This window comes from Cherax quadricarinatus, chromosome 32 (genome assembly GCF_038502225.1).
Source record: "Cherax quadricarinatus isolate ZL_2023a chromosome 32, ASM3850222v1, whole genome shotgun sequence".
In the NCBI taxonomy this organism is placed as follows: domain Eukaryota; kingdom Metazoa; phylum Arthropoda; class Malacostraca; order Decapoda; family Parastacidae; genus Cherax; species Cherax quadricarinatus.
Genome location: NC_091323.1, coordinates 3,304,346 through 3,322,791, shown reverse-complemented (window position 1 = coordinate 3,322,791; position 18,446 = coordinate 3,304,346). Strand labels below are relative to the sequence as shown.

The following is an 18,446-nucleotide window of genomic DNA, read 5'->3' as shown; positions in this document are numbered from 1 at the left end:
TTTTTTCACGAAAAGTATCTAGTTTCCTAGATTAAATACATTAAAAAAACATGAGTAATATGTTTTATTTTCAGGTTAATTCGCAATAACATTAGTTCATGTTAGGTAAGAGACATATGCAACAGTTAGACAACTTTATTCCGAAGCGTTTCGCCTACACAGTAGGCTTCTTCAGTCGAATACAGAAAATAGGCAGAACAGTTCCTGCCTATTTTCTGTATTCGACTTCTTCACATCTCTACTGTTCCTGCCTATTTTCTGTATTCGACTGAAGAAGCCTACTGTGTAGGCGAAACGTTTCGGAATAAAGTTGTCTAACTGTTGCATATGTCTCTTACCTAACAACCTGTCGGTATTGTATACCATTTTGATGTTCAACATTAGTTCAGCTGTGTGAGGTCGTTATATATATGAAAGACTTTGAACAAATGCAAGTTGGAACAATGCATTTAAGGCCCCAGATTTTCGCTTGGTAGACTACAATGGATTTTGGAGTGATTTTAAATCGTGCAGACTTGAATGTCCTGATTAGATTATCTTAATTACAACCTGACAAAGAATAAGACTGTCAACAAGTCATTACCGAAAATATTCCACAAGCTGTCCATAATACACTTAGTCCTTACAGAGAAATCACATAATATCAAATTAATTAAGAAAATAACAGGAAAGTGGAGCATTTTTGCGGACGAATGAAAACATCTGCTGGTGTATAAATACAAATGAGAATCACTCAACTGACGAATTTTTTGAAATTAGTTGAGAAGTTAATAAAATATAAAAGGCAACCGAAATTGTTAAATGAACGTTACATGGGAGTTTAAAAGTGACCCTAAAAATTTCTTCTAGAGATCTTAGACACTAATTAGGAAAAGAATATGTTTACTACAGTTAACTTTATGCTGCTGACAAAGAAAGACGGAGATATAATAATATTATTTTTTTAAGTTAGTATCTGTCCCTTATAAAAAGCAAACTCTTGAACACAGTTAAGAAACCAATACTGTAGACTACGCTGAATAATCCTTTTGAGTTTAGCGCTTAGTTTTGACTCTAACAGTAATAATAATCTTAATAATAATGTAGACTTATTAAAGCAAAATTAGCCGGAGGGCCGAACGCGAGGTGATAATGGCTTCCTCAGGAATAAAAACAGGAATTTTGTAAACCATTGTAAATATAAACGGAGAGCCAGAAAACGGATGGTGGACGAAAACGTTTGAATATGTCCTTTTACACTCTTATTGTGTGAATAAAAAATATTTAATAGCCTAAACTGAATTGTCAGATATTGTGAATATATAGCGCAGCACCACTTTTTTTACCCTAGTACCAAGATTCACACACTGAGTAAAATAATTAAATTATTTCACGACATTAGGCTTAGTAAGAATTGTAACTGAATATATTATTAGTCTGATTAACACTTAAGTCACTCCTTTATAAAAGTAAGTTCTAATTAGGACTGAAAATATGCTTTGCTGTGTACACCCCTCAAGGAAGGTTCCTTGATGCTAGTGGGGGGGCTCTTGATCTAGTGAATTGGATCTGTGCTCCAGTTCCTTGTGTTGAGCCTGAATGCCTTCCATAACTCCCCCCCCACCACATGTGCTATATAATCCTATGGTTTTAATACTCCCCCATGATAATAATAATAATTTGTTTTGTACACTTGTAACCAGAATAACGTTAATGTAAATTATTCATTCAGTGGTCGTAAGATTTTATAATTAACACAGGTAGTACTTGTGGCTTGGTTGTTGGCGGCCTCAGCTCACACACTGAGGGGTCAGAGATCGATACTTGGCACGGGTGAAATGTTGGGAATGTTTTCTTACATCTGCTGTCCTTGTTTCCCTAGCAGTAAGTAGGTACCTGGGTGTTAGGGACTGTTGTGGGTCGCACCTTGGCAAGAAATGATTAACTTTGGCTGATCGAAATGCCCTGAAAAACCAGGGGCTTTCTAAACAGTAAATTCGGCCATCTGGGTTATTATTATAACCGTGCAGCTGAAGGGTCGCACGAGGGCCGCGGCCCAGCGATTGGTCATCCCTGCGCTAGATGAAGACAACCATTGTACGCAGTTTCGAGTATAGTTATGCTAAGAGCTAAGTTGCGGGATCACATTGAACAAACAAAATAAAATTAATTCTTCTGTGCCTACAAGTAATGAGAAGTACTCATCTCTTCCTGTACATACACTGAAATGTACACTTCCTTGCTTATACAGTGATGTACATATGTGCGTTTATGTACACTGAAATGTGAATAATGAATAAACTGGTTGACTAAACTGACTTGACTGAACTAAATTAAGCTGAAATGAGTTGACTAAAGTGAACTAATTTGACTTGCTTGGCTAAAATGAACTTATCTAAACTTAACGGACTGAACTGAACTCACTTGATATATGACTAAACTGAACTGACAACCAAAATCCGCTTGATTACCTGTTTATCAGAGAATCATGGCCCCCGTGGCCATGTCGTTATAATTTATCATATATCAGAACGAAGGGTGTTGAAGGGGGTAGTCGTCATGTTCCTGCCCATCATTAGCGCGTTATCTAGTAATGTAACGTTATCTCGTAACATACTCGTTGCTTTCTCGCTTATAATTAGTATATATTGTACCATCTTTCTTGCCTTTTACTCACATGAAGAAGATTTGTATTATACCGATTTGAAACCAAGATCTGGTACGTCCAGTACATCTTTCCAGAATGCACAGTTAACCCGCACATAGGAGTCTAACTTACGATTACGTTTCTGTCGGACTCGGACCATTTACAAAGTCACACTTGTTAGTGTGGTTTTGTAAATGGTCCAAGTTCGCTCGAAACGTTGTCGTAATCTTCTCTTTCGTATGTGCAGGTTATTTGTGTATTGTTCCAGTCACGGTATTTTGGATTTTTTTCTTTCCAGAATGTATTCCAGGGAATAAAATTCGATGGATTTTAACCACTGGAAATAATAGCGGTGGATAAATGTCTTCAAGTACTGAAATATCTCTGTACTTTCCTTAAAGAGGTTTGTTTCCGAACTCCGGCGATAGTTTTAATACTAATATATAATTATTAAAGGAGGTTCATTATTTGTATGATCTTTCTTGTGTTTGATAGTTATATTTATCCTACCATTACGTCTCTCGCTGAAGTGAGAAAAATACTTTTGTGTTCCTTAAAGATAAACACTGATGATAATAGATTTGAGTTGTTTGATATGCACTTCAAACCATACCCCCGGCCGGGATTGAACCCGCGGTCTGTTTGCAATCGTGTCATTACGATTTCTTGAGTCTTGATATGCACTTGTTGGGGAAAAAAGGTTGGATTTAAGGTATTAATGTTCTTACCTGGATAAAACACGAGTGTTATTAATAGGCGGCACCTAAGTTTCCCGTCTTCTAATACCATGATCATTTTCCCACTATAATCTACCTCGTCCATAATTACTATCGCATTTACTTTGTCTGTTTCGTCAGGTAAAGTCTAGGATCTCTCCCTGGTTCATGGTATAACTTAAGAAATCTTGAAGGACAATTGTGTTGCAGAAGTTTGAGCAAAGCTCAGACCTCTGCAACGCTATAGAACAGATTGACTAACAGAAAACAAGTGAAAATGACCTGACTAAGTAGGTCATTGTGCTAAGCCGGAGGGCAACATGGACCTGCTTCGCATGGGTTAGTAGGCCTGCTGCAGGGTTCCTTCTTTCTTATGGTCTTACAAAGCGTCTCTGAGTAACCTACCTGTTTCGCCTCATAGCCCGAGGACTGACCTGAGTTATCCAGACCGTGAGGGATTAAGGGTATATAGTACACAGAATAAACTATTTTCATTCAAGCTCCACTCACTTGTTCGGCTCTGCTTAGTGTTGACTCTGCCACTATCTTAATCCCATGAGTCGAGAGATCCACTAATTCATCTGCAGTATGGATTTATCCAAGGTGACATCGCCTAAGACTGTCTCACCTCACATGTCTGCAGTATATAAGCCCCTTCTCGCACATTTTTTTTCACAGCCGAAGTCTGTTCATTGATCATCGACGATCTCTCCTCTCTCGAATTACCCCGTGTTGGGAGAGACTTCGATTAAAGTGGTGCTTGCTGGACCTTCGTCTTCCTTTTCACCATCAGGATTGGTGCGTCGGTGGTTGCCTACCCAAGGGCAGGAAGCCTGTTGCTGCCTGAAGTCTCTACGCTTGTCGACTGCACGCCACACAGCCAGTCTCGCCGCCGCTCAGGATATACAGTGCTCCATCAAGCTACAGTTCACCTTCTCAGTGTCCTGCGCCAGGCAAGTACGTGTGTCTACTTACACGTACTTGCCTAGCTGAGTACTTTCACTTTTTGGCCGATTGTCATCGCCACAACTATTATTTCATATTTACGTAATTAGATGATGCCTTCGTTGCCTTCCACCTCCCACCCCCCTTCCACTCTCCCTCTACCGCCCACACCTGCCTCTGCCTCTTCTAAATCCAATTCCTTCTCGCTAAACCTCAAATTCTCTAATCCCGATGCCACTATATGTCCTGAAAATTTATTATATCAGATCACTGGTGCACCTCAACAAAAAGTCTTTAAAACCAACTTAGGCTTCATACTCCTTGACAAACATTCCTACGAAACGTACACCTCAACCGATACCAGACAAAAACTTCTCAGCGCAGGCTTCACCATTATTTGGACTCTTGAGCACCGTGCCAATAGCACAGTCACTGCTAAACACGTAGACTACTCTCTCCTGACAGCCTATGACACAGACAAAGAAGACTTAATAAAAGACATCAGTACTAAGAACAAAGTCTCTGTTGACGATATTTACAGACCCGAAAACTCTACCATTCTCAAAATACGCTGTTCTACTCCTGACACCTCTACACTCTTCAGTCAAGGAATCCTTGCCAAGACTGTCCACATTCCTCCAAACACTCTCTACACTCTGAACTTCCACCCCATCATACAATGTCTTAAATGCTACAAATTCGACCACGACAAAAACACATGCACATCCACACAAGTCTGCTCCAGATATTCAGCAACTGGCCACTTCTGGAATACTTGTAACCTCCCCCTTAACCTAATCTTGTCTGCAAACAACCTTCCCTCTCTAATCATCCCTCCTTCTTGCTTCTCTTCTAAACCCCCTACAACTTCTCCCACTCCCCCTCTTCCAACACCCTCCAGCTCTCCTCATCCCCTACCACTCTTAACTTCCACCAACACCCCTCCCCCCCAACCCCACCGACCAAAACCCATCCACCCCTACCCCTCTTAACTACTACTACTACTACCCCCACCTCTTCACCCACTTCTTCCTCCATTACCAAAGCTTCCACTTCCTCTGCATCCACTATCGCCCACTCCTCCTCCACCACATCCAAGACTTCATCCAGGTCCAACTCCACCTCCTCCAAACGAAATCCACTCAACCCTAAACCTGCCCCAACTTCTGATATACAGACCAAATAACATAAAAACAGATCCATCTCTTCCTCCCCCTCCAGGAAACGGGTCCGTAACACCTACAAACACACATCCACCGATGGCACCACTATCACGGGCTTAAATATAAACTCCCCCGACACCAACTTTGGTATGACGAAACCATTAAATCATGTTTAAGGTGGTTCAGTTCAACGTACGTTCGTACTTTACAATAAGACACTGGCCGAGGTCTTTGAAGGAGAGAGGCCAGATATTGTTTAACTAAACAGTACCTGCCTCAAAGCCCCTCAACGTATCCGCTCAGTGACAGACAGATAGACAAACTTGAGACACGACATAACTACTGAACCTCTCTCCTTGACGAAGACATTCGCAGACCCACAAACCAACACAATCTTTTCTACTCCTTGTATGATCCTGCTCCTAACCTTATTTACAAATAACCTTGGATTCTCTGACAGGTACCTTGCGCTGTTCATTCTCTGACCCACGTTCGCCTTAGCTTTTGGGTTAAGACATGGCTCAGTTCTACACTCCTCTCTAGCGTTAATCTTCGCCTGTCCCGTCCTCCCCGCTCACCCCACCGGAGTCCCAACAGAAGAGCCTGAATTTCTGTTATCAATGTCTGTCCCACGATCACCTTAGCTGCTGGGTTAAGCCCTGGCTCTATTTGTACGACTAAGACCACTCCTCTCCAGAACTATTCTTCGTCTGTCCCGTCTTCCCCGCTCATCCCATTTGGGATCTTACCTGAACTTGTTCGTTCATATGCTCTATCAAGATTGATGGACTCATTGCATCGACTCCAAGCTAAGAGACTGATTACCTTATTCTCCTTCTGATCTCCACTATTCTTGCTTGCATTGAACTGATGAGAGCTTTATTATGGCGAATAGTTTTCATAATAAAGATACCCAAGTGTTGCACATATGTCTAATTTATCAGCAAGTTGGTTCTTTGAACTCTGCACTATCTTGAGATGTTGACCTCTAGGGTGTGTGAGCGGCCAGCATCAACACCGCCATTAAGCCTGCAGAGTTTGTGGGAAAAAAAATCACGCCTCCCTTCACCATCAACTAATTCTATTAAACTTGCTTTTGTGGTCACAGTGGTGCCTGTGCTAACCTTCCTATGGTGTAGAAATATACCTAGTTGGACGAATCTTATTGTGGCTAGCTGGTCTAGTGGCTAACGCGACGGGCTGGAGTTTTGACTCTCTGACCGCGGGTTCAATCCCGGCCGGGGTATGGTTTGTTTGCAATCGTGTCATTACGATTTCGTGAGTCACACTGGCTTACTTGGACCTTTTAAGTAATCACTATTTTCAAAACAATAAAGATAAGTTTTTAGTACATTGAAGATACCAGACAATTACTTTTAGTGCATAATAGATACGCTCTTTGATGATTTGACAAATTAGTGTTTTTTAAATATTTTTTTTTCATGAAAGTAACACGACAACTCCCAAATATTTACTGCGGGAAACAGACGTCATGACTACTGAAACTCGTTCACTCAGAGCAATATTTGCACCTCACATGTATCCATCATATCCAAAGCCCAGTCATTTTACCCATTATAGCGGAAAAACATTTACAGCGGAGACCTGTTATTGTCTCCTGGACTTTAAGGTACGAGTTATGGTTTCAAGTCACGGTGGCATTACCTTCACCTGGTGCTCGGTAAAGGTAATGCCACCGGTGAGGTTGTTAGATAAAGGTGATGACAGCAGTGAGGTTGTTAGATAAAGGTGATGACAGCAGTGAGGTTGTTAGATAAAGGTGATGACAGCAGTGAGGTTGTTAGATAAAGGTGATGAGAGCAGTGAGGTTGTTAGATAAAGGTAATGTCACCAGTGAGGTTGGGCACTTCACCCCAGGTATGGGGTGAACTCGTTCTTCAGCAACTGGGTCATTTATGGTTACCAGTAAAGACTGACTCTGACCTAAAGTAACATCATCGTTTTTTTTTCAATTCGCATTCAGTGACTTACTTTGGTGTGACCATCTGGTAACATTGGTCAGATCTTTCTGGGGTTTGGTCAGAGGACGCTGTGTTTTCTGGAGAATACCAGAGACTCACTGCGGAATCTAGGTCTAAGAAGTGGAAGGAAGGCAACAACTATGTACGTGTGCTCGTTAGTTCTTAGGATCTCAGCGTTCCTTAGCGGTTGCCATGCAGCAACCAGCCATGCAGCAACCAGCCATGCAGCAACCGGCCATGCAGCAACCGGCCATGCAGCAACCAGCCATGAAGCAACCAGCCATGCAGCAACCGGCCATGAAGCAACCAGCCATGCAGCAACCAGCCATGCAGCAACCGGCCATGAAGCAACCAGCCATGAAGCAACCAGCCATGCAGCAACCGGCCATGAAGCAACCAGCCATGCAGCAACCAGCCATGCAGCAACCAGCCATGCAGCAACCAGCCATGCAGCAACCGGCCATGCAGCAACCGGCCATACAGCAACCAGCCATGCAGCAACCAGCCATGCAGCAACCGGCCATGAAGCAACCAGCCATGAAGCAACCAGCCATGCAGCAACCAGCCATGAAGCAACCAGCCATGCAGCAACCAGCCATGAAGCAACCAGCCATGCAGCAACCAGCCATGAAGCAACCGGCCATGCAGCAACCAGCCATGAAGCAACCAGCCATGCAGCAACCAGCCATGCAGCAACCAGCCATGAAGCAACCAGCCATGCAGCAACCAGCCATGAAGCAACCAGTCATGAAGCAACCAGCAATGAAGCAAACAGCCATGCAGCAACCAGCCATGCAGCAACCAGCCATGAAGCAACCGGCCATGCAGCAACCAGTCTTGAAGCAACCAGCCATGAAGCAACCAGCCATGCAGCAACCAGTCATGAAGCAACCAGCCATGAAGCAACCAGCCATGAAGCAACCAGCCATGCAGCAACCAGTCATGAAGCAACCAGCCATGAAGCAACCAGCCATGAAGCAACCAGCCATGCAGCAACCAGCCATGAAGCAACCAGCCATGAAGCAACCAGCCATGCAGCAACCAGCCATGAAGCAACCAGCCATGCAGCAACCAGCCATGCAGCAACCAGCCATGAAGCAACCAGCCATGCAGCAACCAGCCATGCAGCAACCGGCCATGCAGCAACCAGCCATGCAGCAACCAGCCATGCAGCAACCAGCCATGCAGCAACCAGCCATGCAGCAACCAGCCATGCAGCAACCGGCCATGAAGCAACCAGCCATGCAGCAACCAGCCATGCAGCAACCAGCCATGCAGCAACCAGCCATGCAGCAACCAGCCATGCAGCAACCAGCCATGCAGCAACCGGCCATGCAGCAACCAGCCATGCAGCAACCAGCCATGCAGCAACCAGCCATGCAGCAACCAGCCATGAAGCAACCAGCCATGCAGCAACCGGCCATGAAGCAACCAGCCATGCAGCAACCAGCCATGCAGCAACCAGCCATGCAGCAACCAGCCATGCAGCAACCAGCCATGAAGCAACCAGCCATGCAGCAACCAGCCATGCAGCAACCGGCCATGCAGCAACCAGCCATGCAGCAACCAGCCATGCAGCAACCAGCCATGCAGCAACCAGCCATGCTGAGTTCACTTCCAAGGGGAACTTTAACTTTCCCAAATCGCCGCCACAATGAATGCAAAACCATTTTCTTGTGGGAAAGTTCCTTCTACATCTGTTTCTCTTCTTTTTATTTTAGTTACTCATAAAATATAAACCATACCCCGGCCGGGATTGAACCCGCGGTCAGAGAGTCACAAAACTCCAGCCCGTCGGGTTCAATCCCGGCCGGGGTATGATCTGTTTGCAATCGTGTCATTACGATTTCGTGAGTCGTAAAATATCTTAAAAAAATTTCTACGGTTTCTCTATTTTTGCTATCCATCCATTTTTATTTTCCCAGGACAGCAATTTTCATAATGGTGAAGCACGTTTCACTCACTGGGGATTTTATCTAGTAAATTCCACTCACTAGGGAATTTATCCAGCACGTTTCTCTGGGGTTTTTATTAAGCATGTTTCATTCACTAGGGAATTTATCCAGCACGTTGCTCTGGGTTTTTTATTAAGCACGTTTCACTCACTAAGGAATTTATCCAGCACGTTTCTCCAGAGATTTTATTAAGCATGTTTCACTCACTAGGGAATTTATCCAGCACGTTCATCTGGGTTTTTTATTAAGCACGTTTCACTCACTAAGGAATTTATCCAGCACGTTTCTCCGGGGTTTTTATTAAGCATGTTTCACTCACTAAGGAATTTATCCGGCACGTTTCTCTGGGGTTTTTGTTAAGCATGTTTCACTCACTAGGGAATTTATCCAGCACGTTTCACCCACTGGGGCTTTATTAGGTATTATACCACGCACGTTTCTCTCAACAGGAGCTTTATCCACTGGGAACTTTTTCATGGACGTTTCACTCGCTAGAACATGATTATGCACATTTCCCCCACTGGGATTTTTATCAGGAACGTTTCATCCACTGAGAGCTTTATTAAGGACGTATTACCGACTAGGGAAAGATTATCAAGACGTTTAAACCAGTGGGAGGTTTATCATGGGTGTATAACCCACTAGTGGTTACGGAAGGCATGTTATCAGTGGGAGGTTTATCATGGGTGTATAACCCACTAGTGGTTACGGAAGGCATGTTATCAGTGGGAGGTTTATCATGGGTGTATAACCCACTAGTGGTTACGGAAGGCATGTTATCAGTGGGAGGTTTATCATGGGTGTATAACCCACTAGTGATTACGGAAGGCATGTTATGAAGCTCGTTTCCCCCACTGCAAAGTTTCTGAAGCACGTTTCGGTCACTTATCCACAGTGTTTCACCCAATGGGGACGTTATGTAATATATTTCCCACTGACGCCATGTTTATGTACTTTACCAAGTACATAAACAAGGCCCCAGCGGGTGAAACATCACGTACATGAAACGTTCTTTATTATACAGATAGCCATTGTTTCGTATATTTTAGTTATCCTCGAAATATTTTTTTTATTCTCATTCTTTGATGACTTTAATTAAGACGAATAACCCGGCCTGACTTACCATGACTCAGTACAACATAAATTATACATTACACCAGGTTGTATTTTAATTATACATTACACCAGGTTGTATTTTAATTATACATTACACCGGGTTGTATTTTAATTATACATTACACCAGGTTGTATTTTAACTTTACATTACACCAGGTTGTATTTTAATTATACATTACACCAGGTTGTATTTTAATTATACATTACACTAGGTTGTATTTTAATTATACATTACACTAGGTTGTATTTTAATTATACATTACACCAGGTTGTATTTTAATTATACATTAAACTAGATTGTATTTTAATTATACATTACACCAGGTTGTATTTTAATTATACATTACACTAGGTTGTATTTTAATTATACATTACACTAGGTAGTATTTTAATTATACATTAAACTAGGTTGTATTTTAATTATACATTAAACTAGGTTGTATTTTAATTATACATTACACTAGGTTGTATTTTAATTATACATTACACTAGGTTGTATTTTAATTATACATTACACCAGGTTGTATTTTAATTATACATTACACCAGGTTGTATTTTAATTATACATTACACCAGGTTGTATTTTAATTATACATTACACTAGGTTGTATTTTAATTATACATTACACTAGGTTGTATTTTAATTATACATTACACTAGGTTGTATTTTAATTATACATTACACCAGGTTGTATTTTAATTATACATTACACCAGGTTGTATTTTAATTATACATTACACCAGGTTGTATTTTAATTATACATTACACTAGGTTGTATTTTAATTATACATTAAACTAGGTTGTATTTTAATTATACATTACACTAGGTTGTATTTTAATTATGCATTAAACTAGGTTGTATTTTAATTATACATTACACTAGGTTGTATTTTAATTATACATTAAACTAGGTTGTATTTTAATTATACATTAAACTAGGTTGTATTTTAATTATACATTACACCAGGTTGTATTTTAATTATACATTACACCAGGTTGTATTTTAATTATACATTACACTAGGTTGTATTTTAATTATTTTTTTAATAAGAAATTACTGGGATAAATTTATTTTGATTCATTTTACGTACAATAATTGTTGAATAACTCAATGGATATTAAAATTGTTCCCTGAGGACCGGATGCGATCACGGATCCGTAATTCTCTGCATCACAGTGAATATTTTCCGCTTCGATAACCCTTATATTATTTTTTCTAACAGGTAATCAGAAAAATACGTTTCAGTTAACTTGTGGCTTGAATATAATGCTTCTCCACTGCCCACCAAAACTAAAGTTTTCATGCTAAACCAGGCCAGTACCTGGGTACGACCCAACACTACATACATAGAAGGAAAACCCTACCCGGCACTTCTGGGTTCCATCCAAGAAGGAAGAGGTTAGGTTCAGTTCTCTGAAACAAGAGGTCGTCGCCGGTGTCAAGGACGCTCACTTGAGGGGACAAAATAACTCAAAATATTGAAGAGATGAGAAAATAGGAATGATCTTTGTACTCAATTTTCAGTACTCCTTCAGCTAGCGTTGCTGAATATACGCGTATGTTATTTATGAGAGTGTAATGTGTGACTCTCGGTTATTTAGTGTAACGGGTGACTGATGTTGGTTATTTATTGTGTAATGTGTGACTGATGTTGGTTATTTACAGCGTAATGTGTGGCTGATGTTGGTTATTTACAGCGTAATGTGTGGCTGATGTTGGTTATTTACAGTGTAATGAGTGACTGATGTTGGTTATTTACAGTGTAATGTGTGACTGATGTTGGTTATTTACAGTGTAATGTGTGGCTGATGTTGGTTATTTACAGTGTAATGTGTGGCTGATGTTGGTTATTTACAGTGTAATGTGTGACTGATGTTGGTTATTTACAGTGTAATGTGTGACTGATGTTGGTTATTTACAGTGTAATGTGTGACAGATGTTGGGTATTTACAGTGTAATGTGTGGCTGATGTTGGTTATTTACAGTGTAATGTGTGACTGATGTTGGTTATTTACAGTGTAATGTGTGACTGATGTTGGTTATTTACAGTGTAATGTGTGACTGATGTTGGTTATTTACAGTGTAATGTGTGACTGATGTTGGTTATTTACAGTGTAATGTGTGACTGATGTTGGTTATTTACAGTGTAATGTGTGGCTGATGTTGGTTATTTACAGTGTAATGTGTGGCTGATGTTGGGTATTTACAGTGTAATGTGTGACAGATGTTGGTTATTTACAGTGTAATGTGTGGCTGATGTTGGGTATTTACAGTGTAATGTGTGACAGATGTTGATTATTTACAGTGTAATGTGTGACAGATGTTGGTTATTTACAGTGTAATGTGTGGCTGATGTTGGGTATTTACAGTGTAATGTGTGACAGATGTTGGTTATTTACAGTGTAATGTGTGGCTGATGTTGGGTATTTACAGTGTAATGTGTGACAGATGTTGGTTATTTACAGTGTAATGTGTGACAGATGTTGGTTATTTACAGTGTAATGTGTGACAGATGTTGGTTATTTACAGTGTAATGTGTGACTGATGTTGGGTATTTACAGTGTAATGTGTGACAGATGTTGGTTATTTACAGTGTAATGTGTGACTGATGTTGGGTATTTACAGTGTAATGTGTGGCTGATGTTGGTTATTTACAGTGTAATGTGTGACAGATGTTGGTTATTTACAGTGTAATGTGTGACTGATGTTGGTTATTTACAGTGTAATGTGTGGCTGATGTTGGGTATTTACAGTGTAATGTGTGACAGATGTTGGTTATTTACAGTGTAATGTGTGGCTGATGTTGGGTATTTACAGTGTAATGTGTGACAGATGTTGATTATTTACAGTGTAATGTGTGACAGATGTTGGTTATTTACAGTGTAATGTGTGGCTGATGTTGGGTATTTACAGTGTAATGTGTGACAGATGTTGGTTATTTACAGTGTAATGTGTGGCTGATGTTGGGTATTTACAGTGTAATGTGTGACAGATGTTGGTTATTTACAGTGTAATGTGTGACAGATGTTGGTTATTTACAGTGTAATGTGTGACAGATGTTGGTTATTTACAGTGTAATGTGTGACTGATGTTGGGTATTTACAGTGTAATGTGTGACAGATGTTGGTTATTTACAGTGTAATGTGTGACTGATGTTGGGTATTTACAGTGTAATGTGTGGCTGATGTTGGTTATTTACAGTGTAATGTGTGACAGATGTTGGTTATTTACAGTGTAATGTGTGACTGATGTTGGTTATTTACAGTGTAATGTGTGACTGATGTTGGGTATTTACAGTGTAATGTGTGACTGATGTTGGTTATTTACAGTGTAATGTGTGGCTGATGTTGGGTATTTACAGTGTAATGTGTGACAGATGTTGGTTATTTACAGTGTAATGTGTGGCTGATGTTGGGTATTTACAGTGTAATGTGTGACAGATGTTGGTTATTTACAGTGTAATGTGTGACAGATGTTGGTTATTTACAGTGTAATGTGTGACTGATGTTGGGTATTTACAGTGTAATGTGTGACTGATGTTGGGTATTTACAGTGTAATGTGTGACTGATGTTGGGTATTTACAGTGTAATGTGTGACAGATGTTGGTTATTTACAGTGTAATGTGTGACAGATGTTGGTTATTTACAGTGTAATGTGTGACTGATGTTGGGTATTTACAGTGTAATGTGTGACTGATGTTGGGTATTTACAGTGTAATGTGTGACTGATGTTGGTTAATTACAGTGTAAGGTGTGACTGATGTTGGGTATTTACAGTGTAATGTGTGGCTGATGTTGGGTATTTACAGTGTAATGTGTGACAGATGTTGGTTATTTACAGTGTAATGTGTGACTGATGTTGGGTATTTACAGTGTAATGTGTGACTGATGTTGGGTATTTACAGTGTAATGTGTGACTGATGTTGGTTATTTACAGTGTAATGTGTGACTGATGTTGGGTATTTACAGTGTAATGTGTGACTCATGTTGGGTATTTACAGTGTAATGTGTGACTGATGTTGGTTATTTACAGTGTAATGTGTGACTGATGTTGGGTATTTACAGTGTAATGTGTGGCTGATGTTGGGTATTTACAGTGTAATGTGTGACTGATGTTGGTTATTTACAGTGTAATGTGTGACTGATGTTGGGTATTTACAGTGTAATGTGTGACAGATGTTGGTTGTTTACAGTGTAATGTGTGACAGATGTTGGTTGTTTACAGTGTAATGTGTGACAGATGTTGGTTGTTTACAGTGTAATGTGTGACTGATGTAGGATATTACAATGTAATATGTGACGGATGTTGGTAAATCCAAAGGAATGTTTAATATCTCTTAACACTTGTTTGATGTGATCTTCAGTTTAATTTGGTAGCCGTGAGCACAGCTGCGTTAAGAGCTTCCAGCGGTGGAGTGTGTTCCTACGCTCGCCAGTGCAGCTATTTCGTTAATTAAAATATTTACAAACAAATAATTTGCATTTAATTTTTATAACGATCATTTAGTTACACATTAGTAAATATTTGACCAGGTAAAAAAAATCTGCAAACTGTTTCTATTTTACTGCCTGTCATATGACCTGACGTCTCGTGATGTAATCTTATACGAAGTGAAATCGAGAATATAATCTAGCTGGACAAGTAGCTCCTACTGACCTTACTTGAGCTAGTTATACTTGACCTAGTTCCCTCTGTTCTTGTTTAACTCTGACCAACTCATTCTGTTTCTCTTTTCGTACTTTAAGTGAAGTTAGTTATCATGCCAAACTTAAACTTTTATAGTATTACACTAGGTAAATTTTATCTTGCAATACTTTACACGACTATTTGGTTTGACTATATCACCTGATCATTACAATACATTCCTTTACTTGGCCTATCGTAGAAAATCTGTTGAAAAAGACTTCTAGTCCAACTTCATCTTGAAATTCCGTTGAAGTAGGTTCTAACTCTCCTGATGCAAAAGCGTCAGGAGAGAAAAATGCTTGTACCAGGGAATTACTGTTAGCATTGTTCTTCAGCAAGCATGATGAACTCTGACGATTTAACTAAACAAATTTCCAGTATGTTGTCTATGTGTAAAAGATGATCACACAATGTTAAGAGTAACGATAACACAAATAGTCTTCGTGAGGTTGCCATATAATTAACGCAGAGATATAATACAGAGGAGGTGGTGAGCTGTCGATTTGGTCAGTCAGCGGCGGAGACTGCAAGAGATGGATCGACCATAGCCGCCATGATTTTTCGGGCAGCATAACGTGATACGCATCACGCAACCTAACAATAGGAACAAATATGAAAAAGACACAATGAAAATGTGTTAGGTAAATGGACACAGATGCACCTAATATGACATTCTATTGTGGCCAAAATAAAATGTCACATTCGTTGCATCTGTGTCCGTATATCTAACATTTTATCGGTAATTCTGCAATTATTACAATGGAAATACGCATAACCATTCCAAGAAGGGAAGCCTTGGCTGGAAACAGGACTGGAAGAAGAATATAGCTTTTTGGAGATAAATTGTAATGAAACAAGCAGAGAAAATAGACGGAAAATGAACATGGTGAATCACCTTCTCAAACGATCAATAAAAATCAGAGGAAGATAACTCAGGAAACTGATGAGGTTCCAGCACAAGGCAGTACTGAAACTACTCTCTGGAACAAGCAGGCTTTGTAAAAATCATCCAACTCGATATATTCCTATGCACTGGAAAGATCAGCATTAGCTCCAGTGAGATCGCAAATGCAACGTTAAATTGAGCGATGAGCGATGAGACCTAGCTCAAGTCTCTTCAAAGTCTTTGTCAGTCGTTTGAGGAAATTGTAACACGGTTGCAACAACTCGTTCCCTGAGAGATTTACGATCGTGCTATTACGATTTTCTTGAATCATCAGGAGAGGGACAATCGTAATTAGGCTGATCCTGCAGATCTTAATCGCACGGAAGGCAACAAAACGAACATTTTCATTTTTCCCTGCAAATTAAGAAAAGCTGTTTATCTCAAAAGACTCGGAGAACATACTCCAAGGTAGGGGAAAAGGACTTACCGTTCAATATATGGACAAGGACCTTTGCGACGGGAGCGCTGCTGGGGTTACAGGAGTAAGTGCCAGAGTCCTCTATAGAGGCTCCTCTCACGAGCAGGTTGGTGGTGGTCCTGGAACCTTTCTCCGTCACCACACTAACTCCTCCTCTTTCACTGTCGTATGTGATCACCTGCAATCACACCCACATTACTCCCTCTCGCTTACCATCACTGTTAACTTTTAACATTCTTACAATTTATTTATATATATATATATATATATATATATATATATATATATATATATATATATATATATATATATACATATATATAACTAAAGGAGAAAGCAGTTAGTGTAAGATATAAGCAACTATTGGAAGATAGATGGGCCAGGGAGAGTATAGGCAATGGGGTCGAAGATGTATATATAGGGTTGGTTTAACTCTGTAGTATTAGAGCGTTCAGCAGAAGTTTGTGGTTACAGGATAGTGGGTGCGGGAGGGAAGAAGGGCGATTGGTGGAATGATGATGTAAAGAGAGTAGTAAGGGAGAAAAAGTTAGCATATGGGAGGTTTTTACAAAGTAGAAGTGATGCAAGGAGGGAAGAGTATATGCAGAGAAAACGAGAGGTTAAGAGAGTGGTGAAACAATGTAAAAAGAGAGCAAATGAGAGTGGGTGAGATGTTATCAACAAATTTTGTTGAAAACAAGAAAAACTTTTGGAGTGAGATTAACAAGTTGAGGAAGCCTAGGGAACGAATTGACTTGATAGTTAAAAACAGGAGAGGAGAGTTTATTAAATGGAGAGTTAAAGGTATCGAGAAGATGAAGGGAATATTTTGAGGAATTGTTAAATGTTGATGAAGATAGGGAGGCTGTAATTTCGTATATAGGGCAAGGAGGAATAACATCTTGTAGGAGTAAGGAAGAACCAATTGTGAGTGTGGGGGAAGTTTGTGAGGTAGTTTATAAACTTTCACCTCTCTCTTACTTTCTGATGTCATTCTCCTTGTACTCCATCAGCCTTTTACTCTCACTGTAGCTACAGCTAAAAAATTATCTCGTATATCTGTTGCCTCTCCATACACATCCACATCCTGAAGTCTACTCATCAACTTTGTCCATCAATACACAGTCCAACAAACTACTGTCATTACGCCCTATATCATATCTCTTATACTTATTTATCATTTTTTCCTAAACTACATATTAGCTATAACTCAACATCTTTCTATAGAAAGTTCAATCAAAGTTCCCCGTTATCACTTACCTCTGGCACCCCAGACTTACCTCTTAACGATTTGGTGGGCCTTAAGTAGTAGAGATTCTATGTGGATACTTAGTCCACCTATGTCCACTATTGACCGTTTGCCTCCCAGTACCAAGACTCTAAACGTAAATATCATATTATTAATTCTAGTAATCCCCCTTATTGTAATTTAAAATGTTACTACTTACCCTGTAAGTTACCAGTGCAAATCTGCTGCATCTCTAACCTTATTGTTGTGTTTCCAGATGACGTAGGAGGGCGGCTGTGGTGTGTAGTCTACCGCACAGGTGAGGTTGATGTTGCTGCCCTTGTTGATAAACACGTCCCCACTCCCGTATATGGTAGTCTTGGGTTCTGTGAACACACATATTGTTAGTGCTAGTCTAAACTCACACATAGTAAACAACGCCCTATCAGGCTAACCTTATTTTCACATAGTCGAAGCAGAAGAGGAAACGTATGAGGAGTGGTACATAAATAGCCGTCAGAGTAGGGGGAAGAGGAGCAGATAGGGATGCAGGAGGAAGGTACACCCAGCCCCAGGGTAAATACTTAAGACACACCACCCAGCTTTTCTCCCAAAAGATCAAAATCAGGTACTGTCCCCACCAGTCCATAACTAATATCAAC

The 18,446-nt window shown here is 40.3% G+C and overlaps 1 protein-coding gene across 1 annotated transcript in view; it reads right to left on the bottom strand.

The window, feature by feature from the left end:
• LOC128690168 (zwei Ig domain protein zig-8-like) overlaps positions 1 to 18,446 on the bottom strand; it is a 150,063-nt gene that overhangs the window by 15,143 nt on the left and 116,474 nt on the right. The window contains exons 4-5 of the mRNA XM_053778724.2: positions 18,043 to 18,170; positions 16,566 to 16,734 (exon numbers count right to left, since the gene is read on the bottom strand). Of these exons, the coding sequence (XP_053634699.2) occupies positions 16,566 to 16,734; positions 18,043 to 18,170 (297 nt within the window). The remainder of the gene's footprint in view (positions 1 to 16,565; positions 16,735 to 18,042; positions 18,171 to 18,446) is intronic.